The 22,841-nt window shown below is 36.3% G+C and overlaps 1 protein-coding gene across 1 annotated transcript; it reads left to right on the top strand.

Moving 5' to 3' along the window:
* The first annotated feature begins 8,154 nt into the window (after positions 1 to 8,154).
* Positions 8,155 to 9,768, top strand: LOC127415756 (homeobox protein Nkx-2.2a-like). The gene is made up of 2 exons (XM_051654635.1): positions 8,155 to 8,393; positions 8,855 to 9,768. The coding sequence occupies exons 1-2, from the start codon at positions 8,219 to 8,221 to the stop codon at positions 9,397 to 9,399; spliced, it is 720 nt and encodes a 239-aa protein (XP_051510595.1). The 5' UTR covers positions 8,155 to 8,218; the 3' UTR covers positions 9,400 to 9,768.
* Positions 9,769 to 22,841: the final 13,073 nt, after the last annotated feature.

Genomic DNA, 22,841 nt, shown 5'->3' with positions numbered 1-22,841 from the left:
GTAAATGCATGAAAATTATTTCACCGCAAGTTAATCTGTGATATCCTACAGCACAACTGACTCTACCATTCTTATTTTGGGATGGTAAACATTTATTCGTCCAGTTATACTTGCGTTTTAAATCCTGCACGTTTATTCCACTTCATTACCTGACAGCGAGTCGCTCAAATTCAAATGAGTCTTCCTCAAGCAGGCATACAAGCGGAATCCTCCTTTGGGCCATATGCAGAACTACTTTTTGTTTTTGTTTTGTTGTTTTACTTAGACAGGAATCAAAACTATGCTTGTTTAAATGTATTAATTTCAAGGATTGGACCTAAGATACAAAAAGAAATTCCCTGTGATCGCCAGAAAGTTATATACGTATAAAAAAAAATCCGTGACTGTGATTGGTGCATCCTGAACAGCGCTGAGAAGTCACATTAAAAAATAACTAAAATCATAATTATGTTTCAAATTCTGTTTAATGTTAATTATGTCGTTTTATGTTATGACAAGGGTTGCTCTTGTTTCTAGCTCTAGTTACCGTGGGTGAGAATAATATTCCTAGTTCAAAGTTATTTTAGAATATATTACTGTTCATTTAATAGATGTAAATTGTGCACAACACTGCCTACCAATGATTGAACAGTGATGTTTCATTGTGATCTCGCCCTCAACTGGTTGTTCCATTCTGACTTGTGTTTGCATAGAGCTGTTCTGTATATAGCATTCATGTCTACACAGTGGTTGTGACATGTCCGATTTTCTGAAGGTTGGTCGGGACATGTCCCTGCCATCACTACCTACCTAAATTTACGCCTACGCACGTATCTTATCATGTCTGAACAAATGGATTTAACAATTGAAGTCATAGGGGTTACTTTTATGCTCCCTTTATGTGGATTTTGGAGTTTACATTTTTTGGCACCCATTCACTTGCATTGTGAGGACCTACAGAGCAGAAATATCTACAAATAATTATGACAGGCTATATAAGATACAATAAAACTGCATGTAAGGTACTGTATATATAGCTATCACCGTGTAAATTCACAGTGGTCAGGAAATTACTTAAAATTGTCAAATAATGATAATAGAATAAATAATGTTAGTATAGAAATGTACAGTTTTAGTAACATTTTTAGTCTCTTCTGGAGTTAGTGTAGAAATGTGGCCGGTTTCTGCTGTCACATTCACTCAATAGATGGCGCTCTTACTCAAAGCAAAATGCACTGATTGCTTTGAGGCGCTCTCCGAGAGAATTATGAGAGGATTATTTTTGAGGGGTAGGCATACACCCGGATTAAAAAAAAAAAAAAAAAAAAAAAAAAGGGCACACCCGCGTCTGGGGCCGGATTCACGAAACGTTCTTAAGAAATTTCTTCTTAACTACCATTTTCTTCTTCATTTGTAACTTAAGAAAAAAGTTAAGGATATTTTGTATTCCCGAAAAAACTTCTTAAGAAAGTTTTTTATCTTTTTTCTTAAGATTGTTCTTAAGAAAAAACTTAAGAAGCACTCAAATTCTCGGAAAAAAAAAAAAAAGTTCTTAAAAATCGTCGTAAATAAGTTAGGATAACCTCACAGATGTCTTAAATTCTAAAAGGTAAGATGTTTAATGAATTACCTGGGGTTTTCATGTTGAGTCTGAAGTCGCAATGGGCTGTTTACGTAGAAATGTGATTTTAGACCAAAAACGTTTTTGACTGTTTTGTGTTTAATGATATTTTTATTTTCAGCTTGTAAACCATTTAGCTCTGCATTTAGCGCTCTCTCTCTCTCTTTCTCTCCGTGATCTTTAGAGTTCATAGAAACAATAATTATAACATTAGAGTTAATAGATAAATGCATCATTACGATTTAGCAGTGCTGAAGTATTGAATTTGGCTATGTGACAAGGCAAACCTATGAGCAGGCTGATCAGACAATGTCAAAGTCTTTTTTTTTTTAAGAACAAAAAGAAAATATTTGAGAACTTTTTAAGAAATTTTCAAGAATTGCACTTAGGAACGTTCTTACGAACTTCTTATAATTTATCCTAAGAACTTTCTTAATTTTTTTTTTCTTAAGAACGTTTTCGTGAATCCGGCCCCTGTTTCGTCATTTGTTGATTCTACTTTTAACTATATCGATTTTTTTTTTTTTTATTATAATAATCCGTGTGGAATCAGTATAAAACCGAATGCACATACTTATGTACAAACAGTGCAGGGTCATACATTTTCATGTTTTGAACTGCTTTAGATTCGGCCTATAGAATTGGGTAGATGGTGTTCATGCACATCAGAATTGAAAGGACACTTCTTACCCAATTTCATTAAACCCATAATTTTATGTATTGCATTATAGAGTTTGCAGAACATTTATAGATATTTGGTTTTCTGGGGATTTCTTTCTGAGGTGTCAGTTGTGTGGGGTTAAACGCTCATGTATTTCAGATTATTGGACACTTCATTCTCCAATTCAATGCAACTTGTGAATCTTGAGAATCATGTAGCTTTCTTAGGTTGATCTGTATACCTCATGTTGACATTCTCTTCACTTTAGTGATGGGAAGTCCGATTCTTTTCCGCGAACCGGTTCTTTCGGACGGTTCGTTTCAATGAACTGGTTCAAAAAGCCGATTCACCAGTTCATTTACGTCATCACGTAATGATGCCACTATATACAGGTGCATCTCAATAAATTAGAATGTCGTGGAAAAGTTCATTTATTTCAGTAATTCAACTCAAATTGTGAAACTCGTGTATTAAATAAATTCAGTGCACACAGACTGAAGTAGTTTAAGTCTTTGGTTCTTTTAATTGTGATGATTTTGGCTCACATTTAACAAAAACCCACCAATTCGCTATCTCAAAAAATTAGAATACATCATAAGACCAATAAAAAAAAAACATTTTTAGTGAATTGTTGGCCTTCTGGAAAGTATGTTCATTTACTGTATATGTACTCAATACTTGATTGGGGCTACTTTTTGCTTTTATTACTGCCTCAATTCAGCGTGGCATGGAGGTGATCAGTTTGTGGCACTGCTGAGGTGGTATGGAAGCCCAGGTTTCTTTGACAGTGGCCTTCAGCTCATCTGCATTTTTTGGTCTCTTGTTTCTCATTTTCCTCTTGACAATACCCCATAGATTCTCTATGGGGTTCAGGTCTGGTGAGTTTGCTGGCCAGTCAAGCACACCAACACCATGGTCATTTAACCAACTTTTGGTGCTTTCGGCAGTGTGGGCAGGTGCCAAATCCTGCTGGAAAATGAAATCAGCATCTTTAAAAAGCTGGTCAGCAGAAGGAAGCATGAAGTGCTCCAAAATTTCTTGGTAAACGGGTGCAGTGACTTTGGTTTTCAAAAAACACAATGGACCAACACCAGCAGATGACACTGCACCCCAAATCATCACAGACTGTGGAAACTTAACACTGGACTTCAAGCAACTTGGGCTATGAGCTTCTCCACCCTTCCTCCAGACTCTAGGACCTTGGTTTCCAAATGAAATATAAAACTTGCTCTCATCTGAAAAGAGGACTTTGGAACACTGGGCAACAGTCCAGTTCTTCTTCTCCTTAGCCCAGGTAAGACGCCTCTGACGTTGTCTGTGGTTCAGGAGTGGCTTAACAAGAGGAATACGACAACTGTAGCCAAATTCCTTGACACGTCTGTGTGTGGTGGCTCTTGATGCCTTGAGTCCATTCCTTGTGAAGTTCACCCAAATTCTTGAATCGATTTTGCTTGACAATCCTCATAAGGCTGCGGTTCTCTTGGTTGGTTGTGCATCTTTTTCTTCCACACTTTTTACTTCCAGTCAACTTTCATTTAACATGCTTGGATACAGCACTCTGTGAACAGCCAGCTTCTTTGGCAATGAATGTTTGTGTCTTACCCTCCTTGTGAAGGGTGTCAATGATTGTCTTCTGGACAACTGTCAGATCAGCAGTCTTCCCCATGATTGTGTAGCCTAGTGAACCAAACTGAGAGACCATTTTGAAGGCTCAGGAAACCTTTGCAGGTGTTTTGAGTTGATTAGCTGATTGGCATGTCACCATATTCTAATTTTTTGAGATAGTGAATTGGTGGGTTTTTGTTAAATGTGAACCAAAATCATCACAATTAAAAGAACCAAAGACTTAAACTACTTCAGTCTGTGTGCACTGAATTTATTTAATACACGAGTTTCACAATTTGAGTTGAATTACTGAAATAAATGAACTTTTCCACGACATTCTAATTTATTGAGATGCACCTGTATATAATGCTAATACGCCGACGTCGTAGAATACACGCACAAACATATTCAATAAAGCCATATGTATGGGTAGATTGCTGATTATAAAATGTTATTTAATTAAGGTATAATAATAAGGGTGTTTATTGTCATCAATGTATCATTAAGTGACCTTACAATACATCCTACATTAAAGTTTTGCACCTAAAGCACCCAATACTGACACTGATATACCAAAAGTGGATGTTCTACACATGTCTAAAGCATAAAAAGAGATTAAACTAGTCTTAATCAACTCACCCTTTTTTACAGAAACCATGATCCAGCTCATCACAACTTCAGATATAATCTGCATGCACAATACTCAATAGTAAAATTTGTTTACATCTCTTGACTGTTGTCTCGAGAGCAGCTGTCCTCAGATCAGTGTACTGTTGACTTGAGAACTGCTATGAACGACTCAATGTACTGCTGTAGACTGGATCATCTTCATACATTGATTAAACGGTAATACAATCAAGTCATAAGAATATTTGCAGTATGTTTTATTTGTTACACTCTCTGTTGTTCAGCAAAATACACCTGAAACATACATATTGCCCCTTAATCGCACACATGCTCAATGTCAGCAGCTCATCGGTTGTCAGTATGTCGGACACCTCCAAAAGAGGCGATTCTCAGTTCAGTGTACTGTTGACTCGAGAGCTGTTGCGACCCGAGCGTTCAGTCCGATTTGTGAACTAGTTGGAGCGGTCAACTGCAAAGAAGAGTTCTGTCACCAGTTCTAGGATCATATTACTCCCGGTTATCTGCTCATTTCAATTGCACATCCGAGAGACAGGTTAAGATAGAGTAACTTTTAGATCAGTGTTGACTTCGAGACGCGAATTGTTTCAAACGATTCAGTCCGATTTGGTGAACTAGTTCAACTCATTCACTAAAAAGAACCGGTTCAAAAGAACGATTCGTTCATGAACTGGACATCACTACTTCACTTGTGTACAAGACCACATCGGCCACAACATTAAAAGCACCTGCCTAGTGTAGGTTCCCCATCCTGTATTAGGCAGGTGCTTTTAATGTTCTCTCTCTCTCTCTCTCTCTCTCTCTCTCTCTCTCTCTCTCTCTCTCTCTCTCTGTTATTAATTACAGCAATGAGGTTTTGTAGAGATCTTGTCAACCAACCAGGTCGTTCGTGTTGTACATAGTACATACAAGAACACAGTAAGTCTAGATGCAGAGAGTCATAATTATCACAGAATATATTTTAAACTCTAAACTATTTATATAACTATAAATGTCTAGCTTGGTAATTTGGTTATAAGACAAAGCTCTAAAACATTAATAAAAGAATCGTTCACTGAGGGCAGCTGAATGCCATGACAACAAGGAGCAAGCTCACTTTATTGTGTGGGGGTGTCAATCAACCATTATTTCTGCGGCCCAAATAAATGCAAAACCTGATCTAACACAAAAACTTCCAGAGGGAGCCTTTCAATGGCATTGTCCAGAGCTTAGCTGTTGGTTGGTAGATGTGTTTGCTCAGTCCGACCACCCATGACGCACGCAGAACATACTGAACATTCACATCACATACTGTCAGAATGAGGAACCAGACTTTGTATAAATGAAAACAAATTAGGATTTTTTTAGCTGCCCAAGACACAAAAAGACAGTTCTCAAAATGATCATCATAAATACGTTTAGAGTTTAGGACCTACAATTTGACAACTGACTTTAGGCTCCTCCATCTTAATTCTTTTGTAGATAGAAATCCTGGGGATGCGCTAAGACACATTACGTTTGGAAACAGTAAAGAGAAAGTTACAATGTTTGTGTGTGTGTGTGTGTGTGTGTGTGTGTGGATTTTTCCCCTTTTTCTCCCAATCTGGAATGCCCAATTCCCAATGTGCTTTTAAGTCCTCGTGGTCGCGTAGTGATTCACCTCAGTCGGGGTGGCGGAGGATGAATCCCGGTTGCCTCTGTCTGAGACAGTCAACCCCCGCATCTTATCACGTGGCTTGTTGAGAGCGTTGCCACGGAGACATAGCGAGTGTGGAGGTTTCACGCCATCCACCGCTGCAACCATGCTCAACTCACCACGCGCCCCACCGAGAACGAACCACATTATAGCGACCATGAGGAGGTTACCCCATGTGACTCTACCCTCCCTAGCAACCGGGCCAATTTGGTTGCTTAGGAGACCTGGCTGGAGTCACTCAGCACGCCCTGGGATTCAAACTAGCGAGGGGGGTAGGAGTTACAATGTTTAACGCAACACAGTCTCATCACAATTCCTACAAATTCGTACGAGATGGCAAAATCGTACAGTTTCACATACACTTCCGTCGTCTCCTTTAAACAGTGATATTTCCTTTCTTCCGTGTACACAAAACTTATTTTCCAATTAAAAGGATAGTTTTGGGTTAGGAGTTAAAATTGGGAAAAAACTTCGCAGATGTTTCTCTTTCTTTCATGGAATGCAGGGCTTTTTGCATTACCATCATGGTTATGTTTAAGGTCTGGCAAAGGCTTTATATCTAATCTACAAAGATTAAAATATATGTTGTGTACCACGGAATAATATCAGGGTTTACAGCTGAGGCAAACATTAACAAAGGTGCTGGTAAAGACAAACAACAACAAAAAAAAAAAAAAAAAAAAAAAAACACACACACACACACACATACACATGTTGGTGCAGCTATCATTATGAGGACTCTCCATAGACATAATGATTTTTATACTTTATGAACTATAGATTCTATTCCCTACCCCTACCCCTAAACCTAACCCTCACAAAAACTTTCTGCATTTTTATATTTTCAATAAAACATCGTTTAGTATGTTTTTTAAGCGATTTGAATTATGGGGACACTAGAAATGTCCTCATAAACCACATTAATAAACCACATTATACCCTTGTAATTACCCGTTTGTAACCTAAATATAAAGTCCTCAACCACCTAAACCTTTTTGAAATATAGAGAAGAAGAAAAAAGAAAAGAAATAATTTGTTAAATAGTAAATTATAGGCTATTTCGGCATAGTCGCAAACAACAATAACAAGCTTTCAACCATGAGAAACATGCAATACCTGGCAGTAAATGTCAAGTCCACCTGTAAAATATTCTGTAAGCCATGTGTGTCGGTCTAAAGCTAGATCATGCTAAAACAAGTATGCAGTGAAGTGTTAATTTACTTAGCAGTGCTACGTCAACATCAAATATCTGAATACATCATCAACGAAAAGCTTTTAAGCACCAGACTATCAATGACCTGCACATTATATAACATGAAGGAGGTCAGTAACAGGATTTTGCTCTTGATCTCAAATAAGGGTCGGTGGCTTGATGAATTTGGTACTTGACTTAAGCTCTAAGCAAAATATTGACCCAAAAGGTTTTCATCATTTTGCCACTTGCCATTTTAAACCATCCCATTTCAACACGGACATTTCATCATCCACGGCGATTTAATGTTTCCAACCAGTCACATCTCGAAATGTACAAAGTGTGTGTTTTAAGATAATTATGATGAAGGGTTTCCATTTGTGTCGCAGACGCTTATAATATGTAAAATGGTGTGTGTGTGTGTGTGTGTGTGTGTGTGTGTGTGTCTGTGGGGGTGGCTCAACCTTTGCGTCTTTTAGTCGTGTCATCTCATCGCACTCATGCATTTCTGATGCTCCAGTGATAGAGGCTGAACTCGCCATTTCACATCCGCGGAAAGCACTTGACTCCACTGATCCGCCCTCGCTCGTCAAGGCCTTTTTGCGGTTAGGGACACTTCTCTGCGTGTCCAATATTCATCAACAACCTTAAATGGACCAGACTATTTTTGGTTTGGTAAAGCACACTAGCATCCGAGGAGCATCTGTGATCGGAGCCTGAATCAGACTCAACCCTGAATCTGTCCAACCGGCGGGTTTTCCTTTCTTTTTTTATTCACCAGACCACTTTTGGAGAAATTGACCTACAGTTCTTTGTTCTAACATTATATTAATTTGCAAAATGTCCATAAAGACTTCAAAGTCAGGATTCTCTGTTCGTGATATTTTAGACCTCCCGGATACGAATGATGAAGGATCGGTGACTGAAGACACTGAAGATGAGGCGGATGAAGAACTTTCTGGAAATAAGCAGCAGCCGTTTTGGCCAGGATCTGCATATGGTCATCAATATCCATGCAAGTTTTTCTATTTCTATTGATGTGTATTTATTTTATTTTATTTTTCATTCAAGACCTGTGGTAGAAATATGCCGAATCCAAACAGTTTACAAAATGTTCTTACAGAAATCTGATTTTTGGTCATATAGCATATTTAAAATATTAAAGTTAATATATTTGGGCACATATGTACATATTCGAATTCCACTGTGATTTATTTAGTGGGTAAACTTTATGTCACGTGTATTAAATATATATATATATATATATATATATATATATATATATATATATATATATATATATATATATATATATATATATATAAGTGAAAACCACGAACATACTTAATATTTATGTGTTTTCTAATTTTGCATGTTTTTCTCTAATGCTGAGACTAGATATCCAAGCTAAAAATATTTTGAGATGAATTCTCAGTTAATTAATTGCGTTAAATCATGATCTTTGATTATTTTTAGCACTACCAACAGCATCTCCAGAGGATTTAACACCGGAACTGTCCACGGATGAGTCTCAAGATCGTGACAGGGAGAGTTCAGAGGACTCTGAGGGCGCAGGGAAAAAGCGCAAAAGAAGAATACTGTTTTCAAAAGCTCAGACGTTTGAATTGGAGAGACGCTTTAGGCAACAAAGATACTTATCAGCCCCCGAGAGAGAACATCTGGCTAGGGTGATACGTTTAACTCCAACACAGGTGAAGATATGGTTTCAGAACCATCGGTATAAAGTCAAGAGGGTTCGGGCCGAAAATGGAATGGACCCGGGATATCTGGTCTCTCCAAGGCGGGTGTCTATTCCCGTTCTGGTGAGGGACGGAAGACCATGCCATGTTCTCAGTCCTCAGGACATCACCGGTACCTTTCCAGAAGGTGCACCATTTTCTGCTGTCAACATAAAGCAATTTCCGCAAATACAACACATAAGGCATAACATCAGCTCCAGCGTTATGACACATCTAACAGCTGTCAGTCATGTATCTCACATGCAACCGTGGACTTGGTGAAAAGGTTAATGGAGAGCTTTAATTGCACTTTGGAAATATTTTTGAGTTTTCTTCCCTTGTCGTCTCTTTATAATTTTTTTATAGTGTGGAAATGTCTTTTGTTTATCTTTTTAATTTTTGTTTTTTATTATTTGCTAATGGTGTTGTTATCTCGCCTGTTCAATAGTGTTTTCGATGAAAGCGAAAGCCGTGAACACTGGAAAATTACCGTCTCGCATAGTGCTGATAAAATGTGGGTTTTTTTTCTCCACACAGTTTATCAATTCATTTCATCAAAATAGCAGTATCAAAGTCTCAAAATACTTTACAAAATTGTTACATTTTTAAAAACTGTTGAAGTGAATTACTGCCAAACAGGTTCTGAGCATTTCAGTTCAATTGTTTTCTTTTTTCTTTTCTTTCTTTCTTTCTTTTTTTATTTTTATTTTTTTATTCGTCAAACATTTAATAAACATTTTCTGTTAAACACCGCACAAGAGAAATTACTGGATTTTTATTTTTATTTTATTTTTTTTATTTTTTTGTGTGTGTGTGTGTGTGTGTGGATTGTATACAAGACAATTAAAGATAAAATAATAATAATAATAATAATAATAATAATAATAATAATAATAATAAATTAAAGCTATGTTTGGATACATTTTCTAAAAGAAACATTGAAAAAATAGCTATTCAAAGATGTGCGTTAGCTAAATTTACATTTAGTCATTTATATTTTATCCAAAGCGATTACAAAATGAGGAACATATGCAATTACTCATACAAAAGCCCACAATATCCACATTATTGCACTGCCAAGAGCAGAAGACACAAAATAAAGAAACAGACACAAAAAGTATTTAATATAGCCTATATATAGTCTTTTATAAAGTGTGCGTCCACGACATTGCGTTTGAATAAATGGGCTCAGTTTTTTGCGACTTAAAGTTCGTTGTTATCATACATGAAAGAATAACCTACTACAACTGCTACTGCTGCTGTATTATGATAATGACAATGAAGAAATCGGTTCACTTTGATTGATAGCATTTCTTTAAATGTTTCGTTAATGTGTGATGTCTTTGCAGAGTATCAGGTATTTGGTTTTATTCCATATAGGCCTATATAAAAAAAAAACATAGCCAAAGTGTAACGCAAGAAACCAAGGTCACTAAAAAAAGTTACTTTTTAAAATTTAAATAATCTATGAAATGAGAAACTGATAAATACTGTAGGTCAATATCCTGCAACGCGTATTAGCCTGTATGAAGAGTGCGCACGCGCACACAAACACACAAAAAGCATGGTCTCTATTGACCACGTGGTGGCAGCATTGCGTTATAATTAGGTCGAGAGAGCAGCAGTGGAGTAGGGTCTACAAAGCATGCACATGGCTCCTTTTGAGATTGTATATTTAGGACACGTTAAAATGCAGGTTCTATTGCTGCCTTCAAGTGCACCTAAGCTCGTACCTCCGAGCCGGGCATTGGTTACTACGACATATCACGCATTCAAGTGGGAAACAAAATACGGATGAAGCAAAACTTAAACAATTACGAAATGAACGATGCCAAAATCATTTATTTTTTTTAATTTTTTTTTGTACCAGTGAATAAACACTAGTGAATAAACCTGCATCACTAATAAACGACATATATAATTTATTAATGCATGGTATCTAACATATTATTAATTAATTGGCTTAAAACACCGCGAAGCGTGAGTCATTGACTGTCATATAAAACAAATTACTATTATTGAAATAAATCACAGAAGTTGAAATAATTTTTGGAAAATCATGTTGACACGCCCCTTCCAACGTCCCAACTCAGAAACTCCTGTATGTGTATCATCTAGAATTCCAAGTTTCCCACTTGTTCATATGACTTCATGGGTCATTCATGTGCGGGGGACTCGTAATTACTATATTTCCGACTCCATTTGAAGGGCACAAAAATCCACTTGTAACTATAACATTTAAGCTTAATTTCTTAAAAATGTCTCCACACAATTAGACCTGCATGCTTTTTCACTGATTTATTTAAAGCTGCACTATGTAAGATTTTTTTTTGGTTAAAAATGAACAAATTGCCATTACTGATTAAGTACATAATCAGTGTTCAAAATAATGTCCTTACCTTACCCTGATTCATTTCGGTAAACCTATAAAAATAATTTGTATTTTGAGCTGTGGGATTTGGCACAAAATCGCTGGCTTATGTCCTTCCTCTTTGCCTCATGACATCATGTCCGTAAACACAGGAAAGAAGTACCAGCTGTCACGTGTTCCGGCTGAGGGCGCTGTTCAGTTCAGCACAGCATCGCTTCAGTCTTGATGGATGTTTATCTGTTATCCGTTTGGTGAAGTTGTGTACCTGCTATAATGCTTGGAATTGGATACAGTATGTGGTCTGGTGGGGGTAATGCTTTTATGAATCGAACATTACTTGTGTGTTTACCTATCGCGATCCGTTGTCAGGGGAATTTACTGTGCATGCTTACTAATACGTATGCCTTCTGAAATGAACTTGTACATTGTATTTTCACGTTTAATAAAGTATATTTTTTCCTCATTATTGCTCGTTTTATGTTTTTAGTTTACAGTGTTATTAGGTCTACAGTTTCACTTGCTTTATCAACTGCCATGTTCATTTTTTAATTTTTTCGTTTTATTCTTTTGACAAAAATGTCATTTAAAAATAGTCAATATTTTGTCATGTTATATTCATTAATTTTAGTCAGTTTTACAAAAATGACTTGACATTTTAGTCAACGAAAATGATATATTTTACTTTGATGACGTGCAAAATGGACAAAAATGTGTCAAACTGTAACAGACCAAACTTTAATCAAATATTCAAATATTTAGAAAAAAATGTATAAACATTTTCTAATGTAAACATGTATCAAACATACCGTACACAGGCCTACTGTCCTTGTTGAGAAAAACTTGAGCTCCTGAAATAATAATGAATAGACTGAAGTATTAGCTACATTTTAGAAGTTAGCCTACTGTACTCTGAAATCTTCATGCTTTAGAGACTTATTAATTTTCTGTGAAAGGATATTTCATTGCATGTAGCGTGTTTCTTATGGAAACAGTGTATTCACAACGCAAGTTAAACAACGCAAATTATGCATATTCTGACTAGCGCATAATTTAATATAAATTCACATGTTCATTTGTTTAGTTGTGCAGATGTAAGTTGTTCCATAAATGTTTTGGATATATTGATTAATCTCATTTATAAATAGGATGTGTTTGAATGAGGTATTTACCTATTTTTAAAGCGGTTGATTTAGCCGGTGTTAGCAAGTTCAACTCGTGCAGCTCAAACTTATTTTTTCACCGTCAGGCTCCACAGAAAGATTAGCTATATCAGAACACCCATTCTGCTATTTATCTTTTCAGCATCCAAAGGAACTGATTGACTGATCAAGGAAGATTTCATTTCCTTGCCTCTCCCTCTCTTATGCATCACTGAGAGGACGTATGTTCGCTTTACGAATTGAAGTCCAGAACTGCCCAATTCCCACAACTTAGAAGGTCCTTGTGGTGGTGCGGTTACTCACCTCAATCCGGGTGGTGGAGGACAGGTCTCAGTTGCCTCCGCTTCTGAGACCATCAATCCGCGCATCCTATCACGTGGCTCGTTTTGCATGACACCGCGGAGACTCCCAGCATGTGGAGCCTCATGCTACTCTCCATGATCCACGCACAGCTTACCACGCACCCCACTGAAAGAGAAAACCCCTAATCGCAACCACGAGGAGGTTACCCCATGTGACTCAACCCTCCCTAGCAACCGGGCCAATTTGGTTGCTTAGGAGACCTGGCTGGAGTCACTCAGCACGCCCTGGATTCGAACTCGTGACTCCAGGGGTGGTAGTCAGTGTCAATACTCGCTGAGCTACCCAGGCCCCCTCATTGGCAGTATTTCTAACTACATGAACTGATTCGTTTGAGGGACTTTTCACAACAAACACACTCAATGATGCATTCAGACTCACAAGACCCATTTCAATGACTGTCCTGGCCAAAGATGTCTGAGATGACAGAAGTTTAGCTCCTTCAACTTTACACGGCTCATTTTCTATGTTGGCCTTGACTTTTTTGACAATGTCTTCCAAAGGAATAAAAGAGGGCATTTTCAAATCTGTCACTGCTACACTAAGGCTCTACTTCATTGCATAATTGCCAAAGCCACATTTTTCTCTCTGAAATTCAAATAAGAAGTATGACTGCATGTAGTACAGTGAGAGAACCATTGCTTCCACTGGAAGTTCTTTCCATTCATTTAGTTTTTTTTTTATTTTATTTTTTTTATCATTTTGTTGATGCTCTCACTTATATTGTTTGTTGCTGTCTTCTCTTTGAATGCACATAACTGTTTGGTGAAATATGCAGCCATGTTCTTACAAATATCTGCTTTTAGATGTTTGTCAAAGTAGCACAGGAATACTTCTGACCATCCTTTTGCAAATACTTGACAATGGGCATCAAACTCATCTGGACAAGAGGAATCAATGAGCTGTTCAACATGGTCTTTCAAGACCTTCACGTCATCCCGTTTCCCCCCATGTCACTTTACCCAATATTCAACATCTCGTAAGATGTGGTTGCGGCAGAACACCATGCTTATATAGTTAAAGTTTATTTTCAAAACACCCACAATTCCTTTCTCCCTGTCAACTGTCACGGGTATCTTTTGGTATTTTTTGGAGTCCATTCCAAGCTTTCCCAAAATTTCCACCAAAAACATCTCATGATGTTGCATGAATTTAAGTTCACGTAACAAGAAGCGAACTGGATACACAGGGTCATTGAAGAGTGCAGTGTTTCTCATAGCCAGCACAGACACATAAATATCCCCTATCTGTTGTATGTTGTATCATAGATAATCATTTGTGGGTACCCAAAACTCACTGATTCCTCCAAGTTGGCACATGCCAAATCAACAATGTCTGTCATGACTGCAAAAACAAGAAGGTCAACATCAACATCATGATGAAAGAAATCAAGAAATCTGTGTTCAGGTTGTTTCTTTCGTGTGGGAGAAAATGTAAAAAGCTTAATGTAAAAAGCATAAAAAATAAAATAAAATAAAACTGTATTTATGAAAATCTAAAGATGCCACCCTGGGCGGCTGCCCATGTCGCCCATGCCTCAATTCACTCCTCTTTATAGGAATATCTTAAGTTAAAGAGGCCAGTTACTTTATTAAACATCATTTATACAGAACATATATTACACAGAACACCTTGGAGGTCCAGACTTTAAAGCCCTTTATTTATTTGCCCTTGAATTTACAGTGCAATGCCATAAGCAGGGCAAGTAATTCTGGGCCCCCTGACTATATATTCCCTGGGCCCCTTACCTATTAAAATAATACAGCTTTGAATTTGTCATGGACCCCCCTGGACTTTTGGGCCCCTAGAATCGTTACCACCATTCACCCCACTAGCTATGACCTTGGCCATAAGCACAGGTAACACCATGGGTGGCTCCTTATTACTGTGGTTAGGGACTGTCTAAACATTTGAGATGTTAAACTATATAATTCTGAGTAGAATTCAAATGGGTCGCAATAGTTTTGTGGTAAGCTCCTCCACCAGACATCAAAGGAAGCCTAGACAACGCATAAACCAGTCTTAATGAGATGTTGTAAGTATCCAGAGAATCCCCTTTTGCGAAAATGTCCCACCAGAGGTTTTGATTGGTTTTTACCACTGATTCAGACATGTCTTTCATTGCCTAAAAGTGGTGGGGTGTTGCCCCAGTAGTTTGAAAAGTGCTGGGTCAAATCAATGCCAGCCCGCCCCCGTTGCTCCGGCGGCCATGGGTCATGTACTGTGATACTCTTTTGGTTGGAAATGTTTTTACCTTGAGTCGTTTCAAAAGCTGCACATGCATGTGAATTTCCTGCTTTTATTTCAATGGATTGTCAAAATAAATGGTCATTTTCACAGTCATTTTAGGGTTTGTTGACATTGCATTGTAATGGCAACGAAGTTGTAAAATTGGCTGACTTTACACTGAAAAGGTTAGTGAGTGATTTTATCACACTAAAATATTTTTTACACACATTGGTTATGGCTTGTGGCTATACTTTTGCATTCGGCGGGAGCTAATTTCAAACACAGACTATGAGGCCACTGGTGATGGAAAGGTGGGCGGATTTGGTATGACAGTAAAAAAAAGGCAGCCTACAAAAGACCAATGTTTCCATCTTATGGCCTACTTAATACTTAATTATGAAATGTCACAAAATTTGTGACAAAAATATATACATTTTAGGCGAAATATTCTTCCTTTTCTTTTCAAAATAGTTATATTTTAGGTGATCAATTTATCAAACTGGAAAAGCTGATTTGAATATCATTAAAATGTACTATGCTCTTTGGCCTGGAGGGGGCGACATAGCAAAACATTAACAGTAGACCGTCAATCCAAACTGCACACTGAAGCTCCACAACTGAACAAATGCATATGTCTGATTTGAAACACTGGAGTCACTATCATCTTTCCCACGTCAAGAAATCTATTCAGGTGTGGAAGACTATCTTCTATGAGAACAGAACTAGGCATATTAGTTGCTGTTTAATCATAGCCTACAATAGGCTAATCTATAGATTCTATCTTCTATATAGTACATGACTGACTTTCCTTAATCAAACCCTGATAAACTCAGATCTCACAAGAGTGGTTTTTGGCTGGTTTTCTGAGTCATGTGTTTTGAAGTAATAGTGGTGGGGGCCCAGAGTCGGAGCCAGGATAATTTACCCGAGGGGGCATTTGAAATTTCGAAGGGGGCACAGATTGCCACTTTGCCATTTTAAATAAATGTCTAATCAAATGATCCTCTGGAGAGCACACTCCAAAAATTTGCCTATATTTCAGATGTACACATTTCAATTTCATAACAAAATTCCTTGAAATTTAATTGAGTAATCTTAAACAAAATTAAATGAATAAAACCTCAATATGTTTAAATATTAGTTTAATTTGTATAAAACTTAAGTTTGATGGAATTTTGTTATGAATTTTGTTTGTTTGTTTGTTTGAATGACATTCTGTCCATTTATCAGCCTAAATAATGTTTAATACAACTTCACTTATATTCATTAACAAAACAGCAAAAGGTAGTAAACCGCTGTACTCACAATTAGAACAACTGAACGAGTGCTGGTGTTAAAACTTTTGTCCTGAGAACCGCATCTCTCCACTTATGCTTGCACTTTTTAGTTACATCATTTACAGCATTCATTCATATCATTGGTAAAAATCCTTTTCTTAAATCCATTTTCATTTAGCCTTTGAGCCTCTGAGCTCTGACTGAATTACATGGCAGAAAGCATTTTTCTAAGTAAGAAGAGAGCAGTCAGTTGGCCAGACAGCGTAACTCCCGTCCCCACCTTCCACCTGAAATGTTCAATTACTCTCTACAAATAGTTTAAGGATTAATTTGCTTTATTGAATTTATTTTACAATGTAAGGTGAATATTTAGGCTTGCAAAAAAAGTAAAAACACATTCAAAAGATAATTGGTTCAAATACAACATTTTGACAGAGGGGGCGCAGTGGTCTGGCTGAGGGGGCACTGCCCCCTCGTGCCCTCCCGTGGCGCCGACCCTGGTGGGGGAGATTTTGTAATTTTGCTGATCCAGAACTTTTCTTTTCCAAGCGATTATGTTTGCGGAGCCTGAACGTCTCCAAGTAAAGTCACATGTAATTGAGTTGTGTGTGGATGTACCTGAATGCACTAAGCTTTCTCAAGGGCTCTTCTGTGGACAAACATCTACACAAAACATCTGCTTACTTCAGCAAACGTTGGGGAAGAAACAGACGTCACTTTGTCCTTCAATGCAGTGGAGCATTGACAAAGATGCATGTAGCTGCACTGAAAAAAGTGCTTTGTGTTGGTGCGTACATTTGTCAAAGTCAAATATATGATTTAACATCACTGAAACAAATGATACTTGAACATATTAGGTTAAACCAACAAAACTAATTTTTAAAGGTTAGATCAGAAACAGCTCCTCAGGTAGCCTATCAATAGCAGATTACCACTTTTACAGTGATCATCGGGCTGAATGTAAAATTAAACCATAAGCTACATATGACACGCAGCGTAAAATCTCGGACTGAGAAGAGAAATCAGGAGAACCGTTTCGCGGCCGGCCCACCGGGAAAAGTTCCGGTTCTCCCGATGGCCAGTCAGCCCATGAATATTGCAACGTAATGTGCATAGTATAAAGCTGAACTTTATTTGTATTATAATATGTTGGTATTTATTTACTGTACATTTTTACTTTAGAAAAAATCAAAGGTCTCATTTTTAACTTTTGACACATTTGAAAATGGAAATGGCTATTTTATTCAATTAATAACATCTAAAATAAATGCACATAAAATTGGTCAATGCACTAGAATACATGGTACCTTTGATGTGCTCTTCACTATATATCTTCTCCTAATCATATCTCTGTCTTGAGGCCAGCTATGAGGCTACTGTCTGTGTGTGTTGGTCTGTCTGTCTGTCTATCTATCAAGTAAAATGTACATCTATAGTAGCCTACAATGTGCTTTTCAGAAGATACAAACGTTCACAACCTAACAAAATAAATCTGGACAGAGCAAAAATAAAATATCAATACTTCAGAAGATAATTAAATTGATCTGGCTATCAGCTAGCTGATTATTTGGGGACTGGTTTAAATGGCTTAGCTTTGGGGCTGCCAGGTGGTCTGAACTGTGTCTTTAATGTGGGCCGAGTGGATCTCGCCTCTTCAAATGCTGGAGGAGCTCAGCTGCCTGGCCTACTGCTCTTCTCATTTAAACCCGAGAGAGAGAGAGAGAGAGAGAGAGAGTGAGTGTAGGTAAAGAGGGAAGAGGAAGGACAAAGAGGGAGAGAAGGTGGGTAGGTATGTGAGAAAGGACCGATGGAAAGCTCAGTTGAAGAGTTGGAGGAGGGGAGGAGATTAGAGGTCAGATGTGAATTCAACACAGAGAACATGGCCTAAAATCCCTGCGATTTGTTGTGGACATATTTGGACCCAAGTCAACGAAAATTAATTCGAAAGTTAATTCAAGGGTTTTAAATGTGAAAAGACTGATAAAGGTGTTGCTGTTATTTGTGGAGGACTTCAATCCACCAGCCCAAGTAAATTGAGAGACTCTCGTTTGCTAAATTTTAAGATTCAAGTCGGTTTAGTGCCGATTCTTTCCATCATGATAGTATAGTAATTATATAGTAATTTCATTGTTATAGTTAAGTCATTTTTAATTCACGCATCCAGAATATTCATGCAGTTTTTCTTGTGTTTAAAGAAATCTGTCAACAATGTTTTCTCCTAGAAATGCATTTCAATAGTTCAACCATTTCCTGTCGTGAAGAATTTCTATATATTCATTTTCATTCCCTGTGAATTTATGAATGGCACAACAACCGAACAGCTCAATTTACCTTCAATCATATGTTGTTACAGCAAACGACGTGTGATGAAAGCGTTGCAAAAACACACATAAATATAAAAATCTAAATAAAAATATCAGTGCAGTAACTTAAAATGTTGCAACACATTGTCACATTGGCGTCTTAATCCATGTTGCAATAACGACTAACAATAAAAGAAATAAACAAAAAACATGTAATAAAATATATTTTTGTTTACTAGTTAACTAGTGTTAATTAAAAAGACAACACTAACAATTTTCTATAATCAATGAAAAGTAAGGTTATTGTATATTATTTGATTTAGACTCGAATATTCTTCTATGTTCTCTGCATAAACTTGTATTTTGAGTCAAATGTGTTTTATTTCAACAGTTTTTACAATGGATAAAAATATGTTCATTTTATTGATTCCAATGTATTTATTGATTGGCTTTCTTGTTTTTTGTTTTTGTCGACGTGATCCGAATGTGTGAAAATGTTTTCAGCTTTTTGTTCTCTGCATTGAGATGACAATCATTTTTGTCAAAGAAAACAATTTAATTTCCATGCGTTTCGACAGCCTTTAATTCACAAAGAGAGTGAGTGAGTGTTTGTTTTATTTGATGCTGTTGATATGGATATTGTGCATTTTTATTGAAAATAATTATATCAGATGATGTTGACGTTGTTGTATCCAGAGCAAACTCATGAACTGGGTTGTTTGTATTGTTTTAGACAACATAAAGCATTTAAGCTGTGCAGTTAATACCTCCAGTTTTAATTGGCAGAAAAGATAAACAAGGAAAGCACATATTTAATATTTAACTTTTCACAGTGATTTCTGTCATTATACTCCATTTTATGAGTTTAGAATTTTCATCGTTCATAATTGAATTCAAAGTTGTAGAAAAAGTGCAATAAACGTACAACTGCAGGTTGTATTTTTTTATTTACTATAGGTTTATTTATTTATTTGTAGCTGTTGACATTGTTGAGCTGGAAGCCAAGAATACTTGCAAATCCAGCATATATTAGCCTAATAACTGTGTGGGCCTATCTAAAATGTAACACTTGTACTTGGTCTTGAAATCTTGTAAATTGTAACTTTGCAAAAGTTGTTAAATTCAATACAGGCATTTATTTCCAGTTATGAATTTAACTGATGATCAAGCTCTATAAGTGTCTTGCTGAGACAGAGGAAATAAAATTATACTCCACTAAAAAATCAAATCACTTTGTAAACGATGAAATGATAAGATAGTTTGTATCTTATAACAATAGGCCTACTGATATATATATATATATATATATATATATATATATATATATATATATATATATATATATATATATATATATGAGTCTAAAAAGAACGTTTACAACTTTAGAAAGAGTTTCTGCCTTTGCTTCCATCTTTATCTAAGTGATTCGAATTTTATGGCAAGTATCTTAACCTAAATGTTGATTAAAAAAGGCCTACTACGAATGTGTATGGAAATACATAAGAGTCATAATGATTTTATTATTGTTCATTCGGACCTTCATTTAAAATCACTGCAGGGAATTCTCCAAATTATCTTTTTAACTTATAGCCTACATTTTATAAACGTTATTCCATTATCCGCCATGCAATGGCAAAGCTAAAAACTGGATAGGTACATCTCTCTGTTTTTTTTTTTTTTTTTTTTTTTTTTTATATTCCTAACTATTAGCATCATTTCAGTCCTTCAATAACATTAATTGCGGGAGACAGCAGAAGAAAGGCTGTTTAAGTGCTCTGTCACTTGCGTTGGACCTTTCACCTCATCACAGGCTAGAATGTGTACTCGAGGTTGCCACATGTACACCTGAGATTCATCCAAAAGCCTTTGGAGAAAAAAAAAATTAAAACAAAGACATTCTCTTTGTTTTCTCGTTTTTGGTTCAGACCCGCGGACACTATTATCAAACTGCAGCTTTATGATTTATTAAAGCACAAAAATAGCTTCTATGGATCACATCACGTTTCGTGATAACAAATTTCGTGGTTATTATTTTGTGGTTAACAAAATAACAGTGAGAATAACTTTACTACTATACTATAATAACTGTAGGCTACTAATGCTAGCAATATTAAAACAATAATAATATGAATGAAATTGCTAATACATAAGTGTAAGTTTGTTGTTTGTTCTCGTCGTATATTTCTCTGTCTTATAAAATGTTTTGTTTTCATAATTTCAGTTTCTTTTCTTACATGACCTAAAAAGAGGTCCCTGTAACACGTTTGTGTGTGTGTGTGTGTTGAGACACTTAAAACATAAAATAACCCGTTTGATTTATTTACATCACTGTGCTCCTTTGACCTATCCAAACGTCTCAAGTCATTATTTGGGAAATAATGCAACTGTTTCAGGACTTTTAGTTCATTAGCGGTGACTTTATAGACATGTTTTGTTGGGCTGGTTCTTATTTTTATTTTATTTTTTTTATTTTTTTCTTCTCTGTGATAAAAGTACTAAATAAAATACAAAATTCTTAAGTTTTTGTGATCATGTTGACGCCATTGTAAATAGTAATTTGTTTCATTTGTGTTTAGTTGTTAATGCTCAACCCCATTTCATATAGTCAGTCATTTGAATAACAAAAGCGTCTGTGTAATTATTAAGAGTTTTCTATAGATTCTTATTGAGCTAAAACAAAAAGAGACTAATATTAAACGATCGAACGAATTCGAATAAACAAGCTTCTGACCTGCTGGAGGCATCCAATAAAATGTTCAGTCGTCTCATAATTATTGCGATATGATTTTTTTTATTAATCCGAACTATTTCTTAATAGCTAAATCATAAAATTATAAAACTAAGATACACTTATTGATTACCTGACAGTCTTTTGTTATTCTTTTCAAACCATTGAAAATGATTCCTTTGATATCCAGGTAAATGTAAAAAAAAAATAATAATAATATATATATATATATATATATATATATATATATATATATATATATATATATATATATATATATATTCTACATCACGAGCATTCATAATTTGGCAACTTTTCCTTCGTAGAAAACATGCTTTTTTTAAATATAAATTCCCATTCCTCTCGTTGCGCAGGGCTGGAAATCACTATGCTTTGTGGCTTTTGGCCATGCCCTCTGACTTTATATTCTACAGGGTTGAGGGTTCCTCGTTTTGCATACTGAAATATCCCACATTTCCTGCCTCGGCCTCAGATATAACATATAGCAAAGTTTAGTCTAGACAAAATACGTGCAAATAATTATTTACTAACTCAAAACACATTTATGCAGAATTTGAAAACTTTGTAAGGTTAAATGTTACAACATCGCTGGAATAGGAGGAATACCACCACCGAGTCTGATTAAATAAATAATCCACGAAGTTCTATTAACGCATAAAAAAAAGAAAAGAAAAGAAACGGTCCCTATTTTCATGTTTGTACAAATGAATAACCAAGGCTTTAGAAGTTAGGTACAAATTCGTTCCTTCAGTGTTCACAGATTCAGTAACGAGCACAGTGAATTATAGTTTGATGGTTTGGTGTGGTAATTTCCAACCAATTGCATGTTACATTTATCTGATTTTAGCATAAACTATCATTACGAGAGAAATTGTATGACCCATTCCAGTGTATATTCAGTTTCCGATTCTGTCGCATTAAATCTTAAACTGGGCACTCAAGTGTGCATTGAGAAATCTCAAATGTTTGGAGGAGAATCAGGACATTCCGCACTTATCATATTGTGAAAGCTTAGAATGATGTAAAAAACTGACGCCACTTTGAAGCTCAACATGATACAAATTTGTAAACGCAAGCGTTCCGATGGCATTCTTTGCCCATCTTTTGGTTCGTGAGTATTCTCTTCAGTTACTCTGCTAGGATGTCAATGGCTAGTTTGGCGCATTGCTCCGCCCCTCATGTTTGTCGTAAACCTGCAGTCAGACAAGATTAAGACAGAAATAAGAGCGTCCACTCGCCTCTATCTCCAGGGCGAGCATTCGGACCCAATTACGC

The sequence above is a fragment of the Myxocyprinus asiaticus genome, chromosome 25 (genome assembly GCF_019703515.2).
Source record: "Myxocyprinus asiaticus isolate MX2 ecotype Aquarium Trade chromosome 25, UBuf_Myxa_2, whole genome shotgun sequence".
Classification (NCBI taxonomy): Eukaryota; Metazoa; Chordata; class Actinopteri; order Cypriniformes; family Catostomidae; genus Myxocyprinus; species Myxocyprinus asiaticus.
Note: the sequence above shows the minus strand (reverse complement) of the source record. Positions and strands in the feature narration are given on the sequence as shown.

Bases quoted from the DNA above. Each gene is read 5' to 3' on its own strand.
- LOC127415756 (XM_051654635.1), top strand. From the start codon at position 8,219: ATGTCCATAAAGACTTCAAAGTCAGGATTCTCTGTTCGTGATATTTTA. The intron at 8,394-8,854 runs GCAAGTTTTTCT...GATTATTTTTAG, and splicing joins ATATGGTCATCAATATCCAT to CACTACCAACAGCATCTCCA.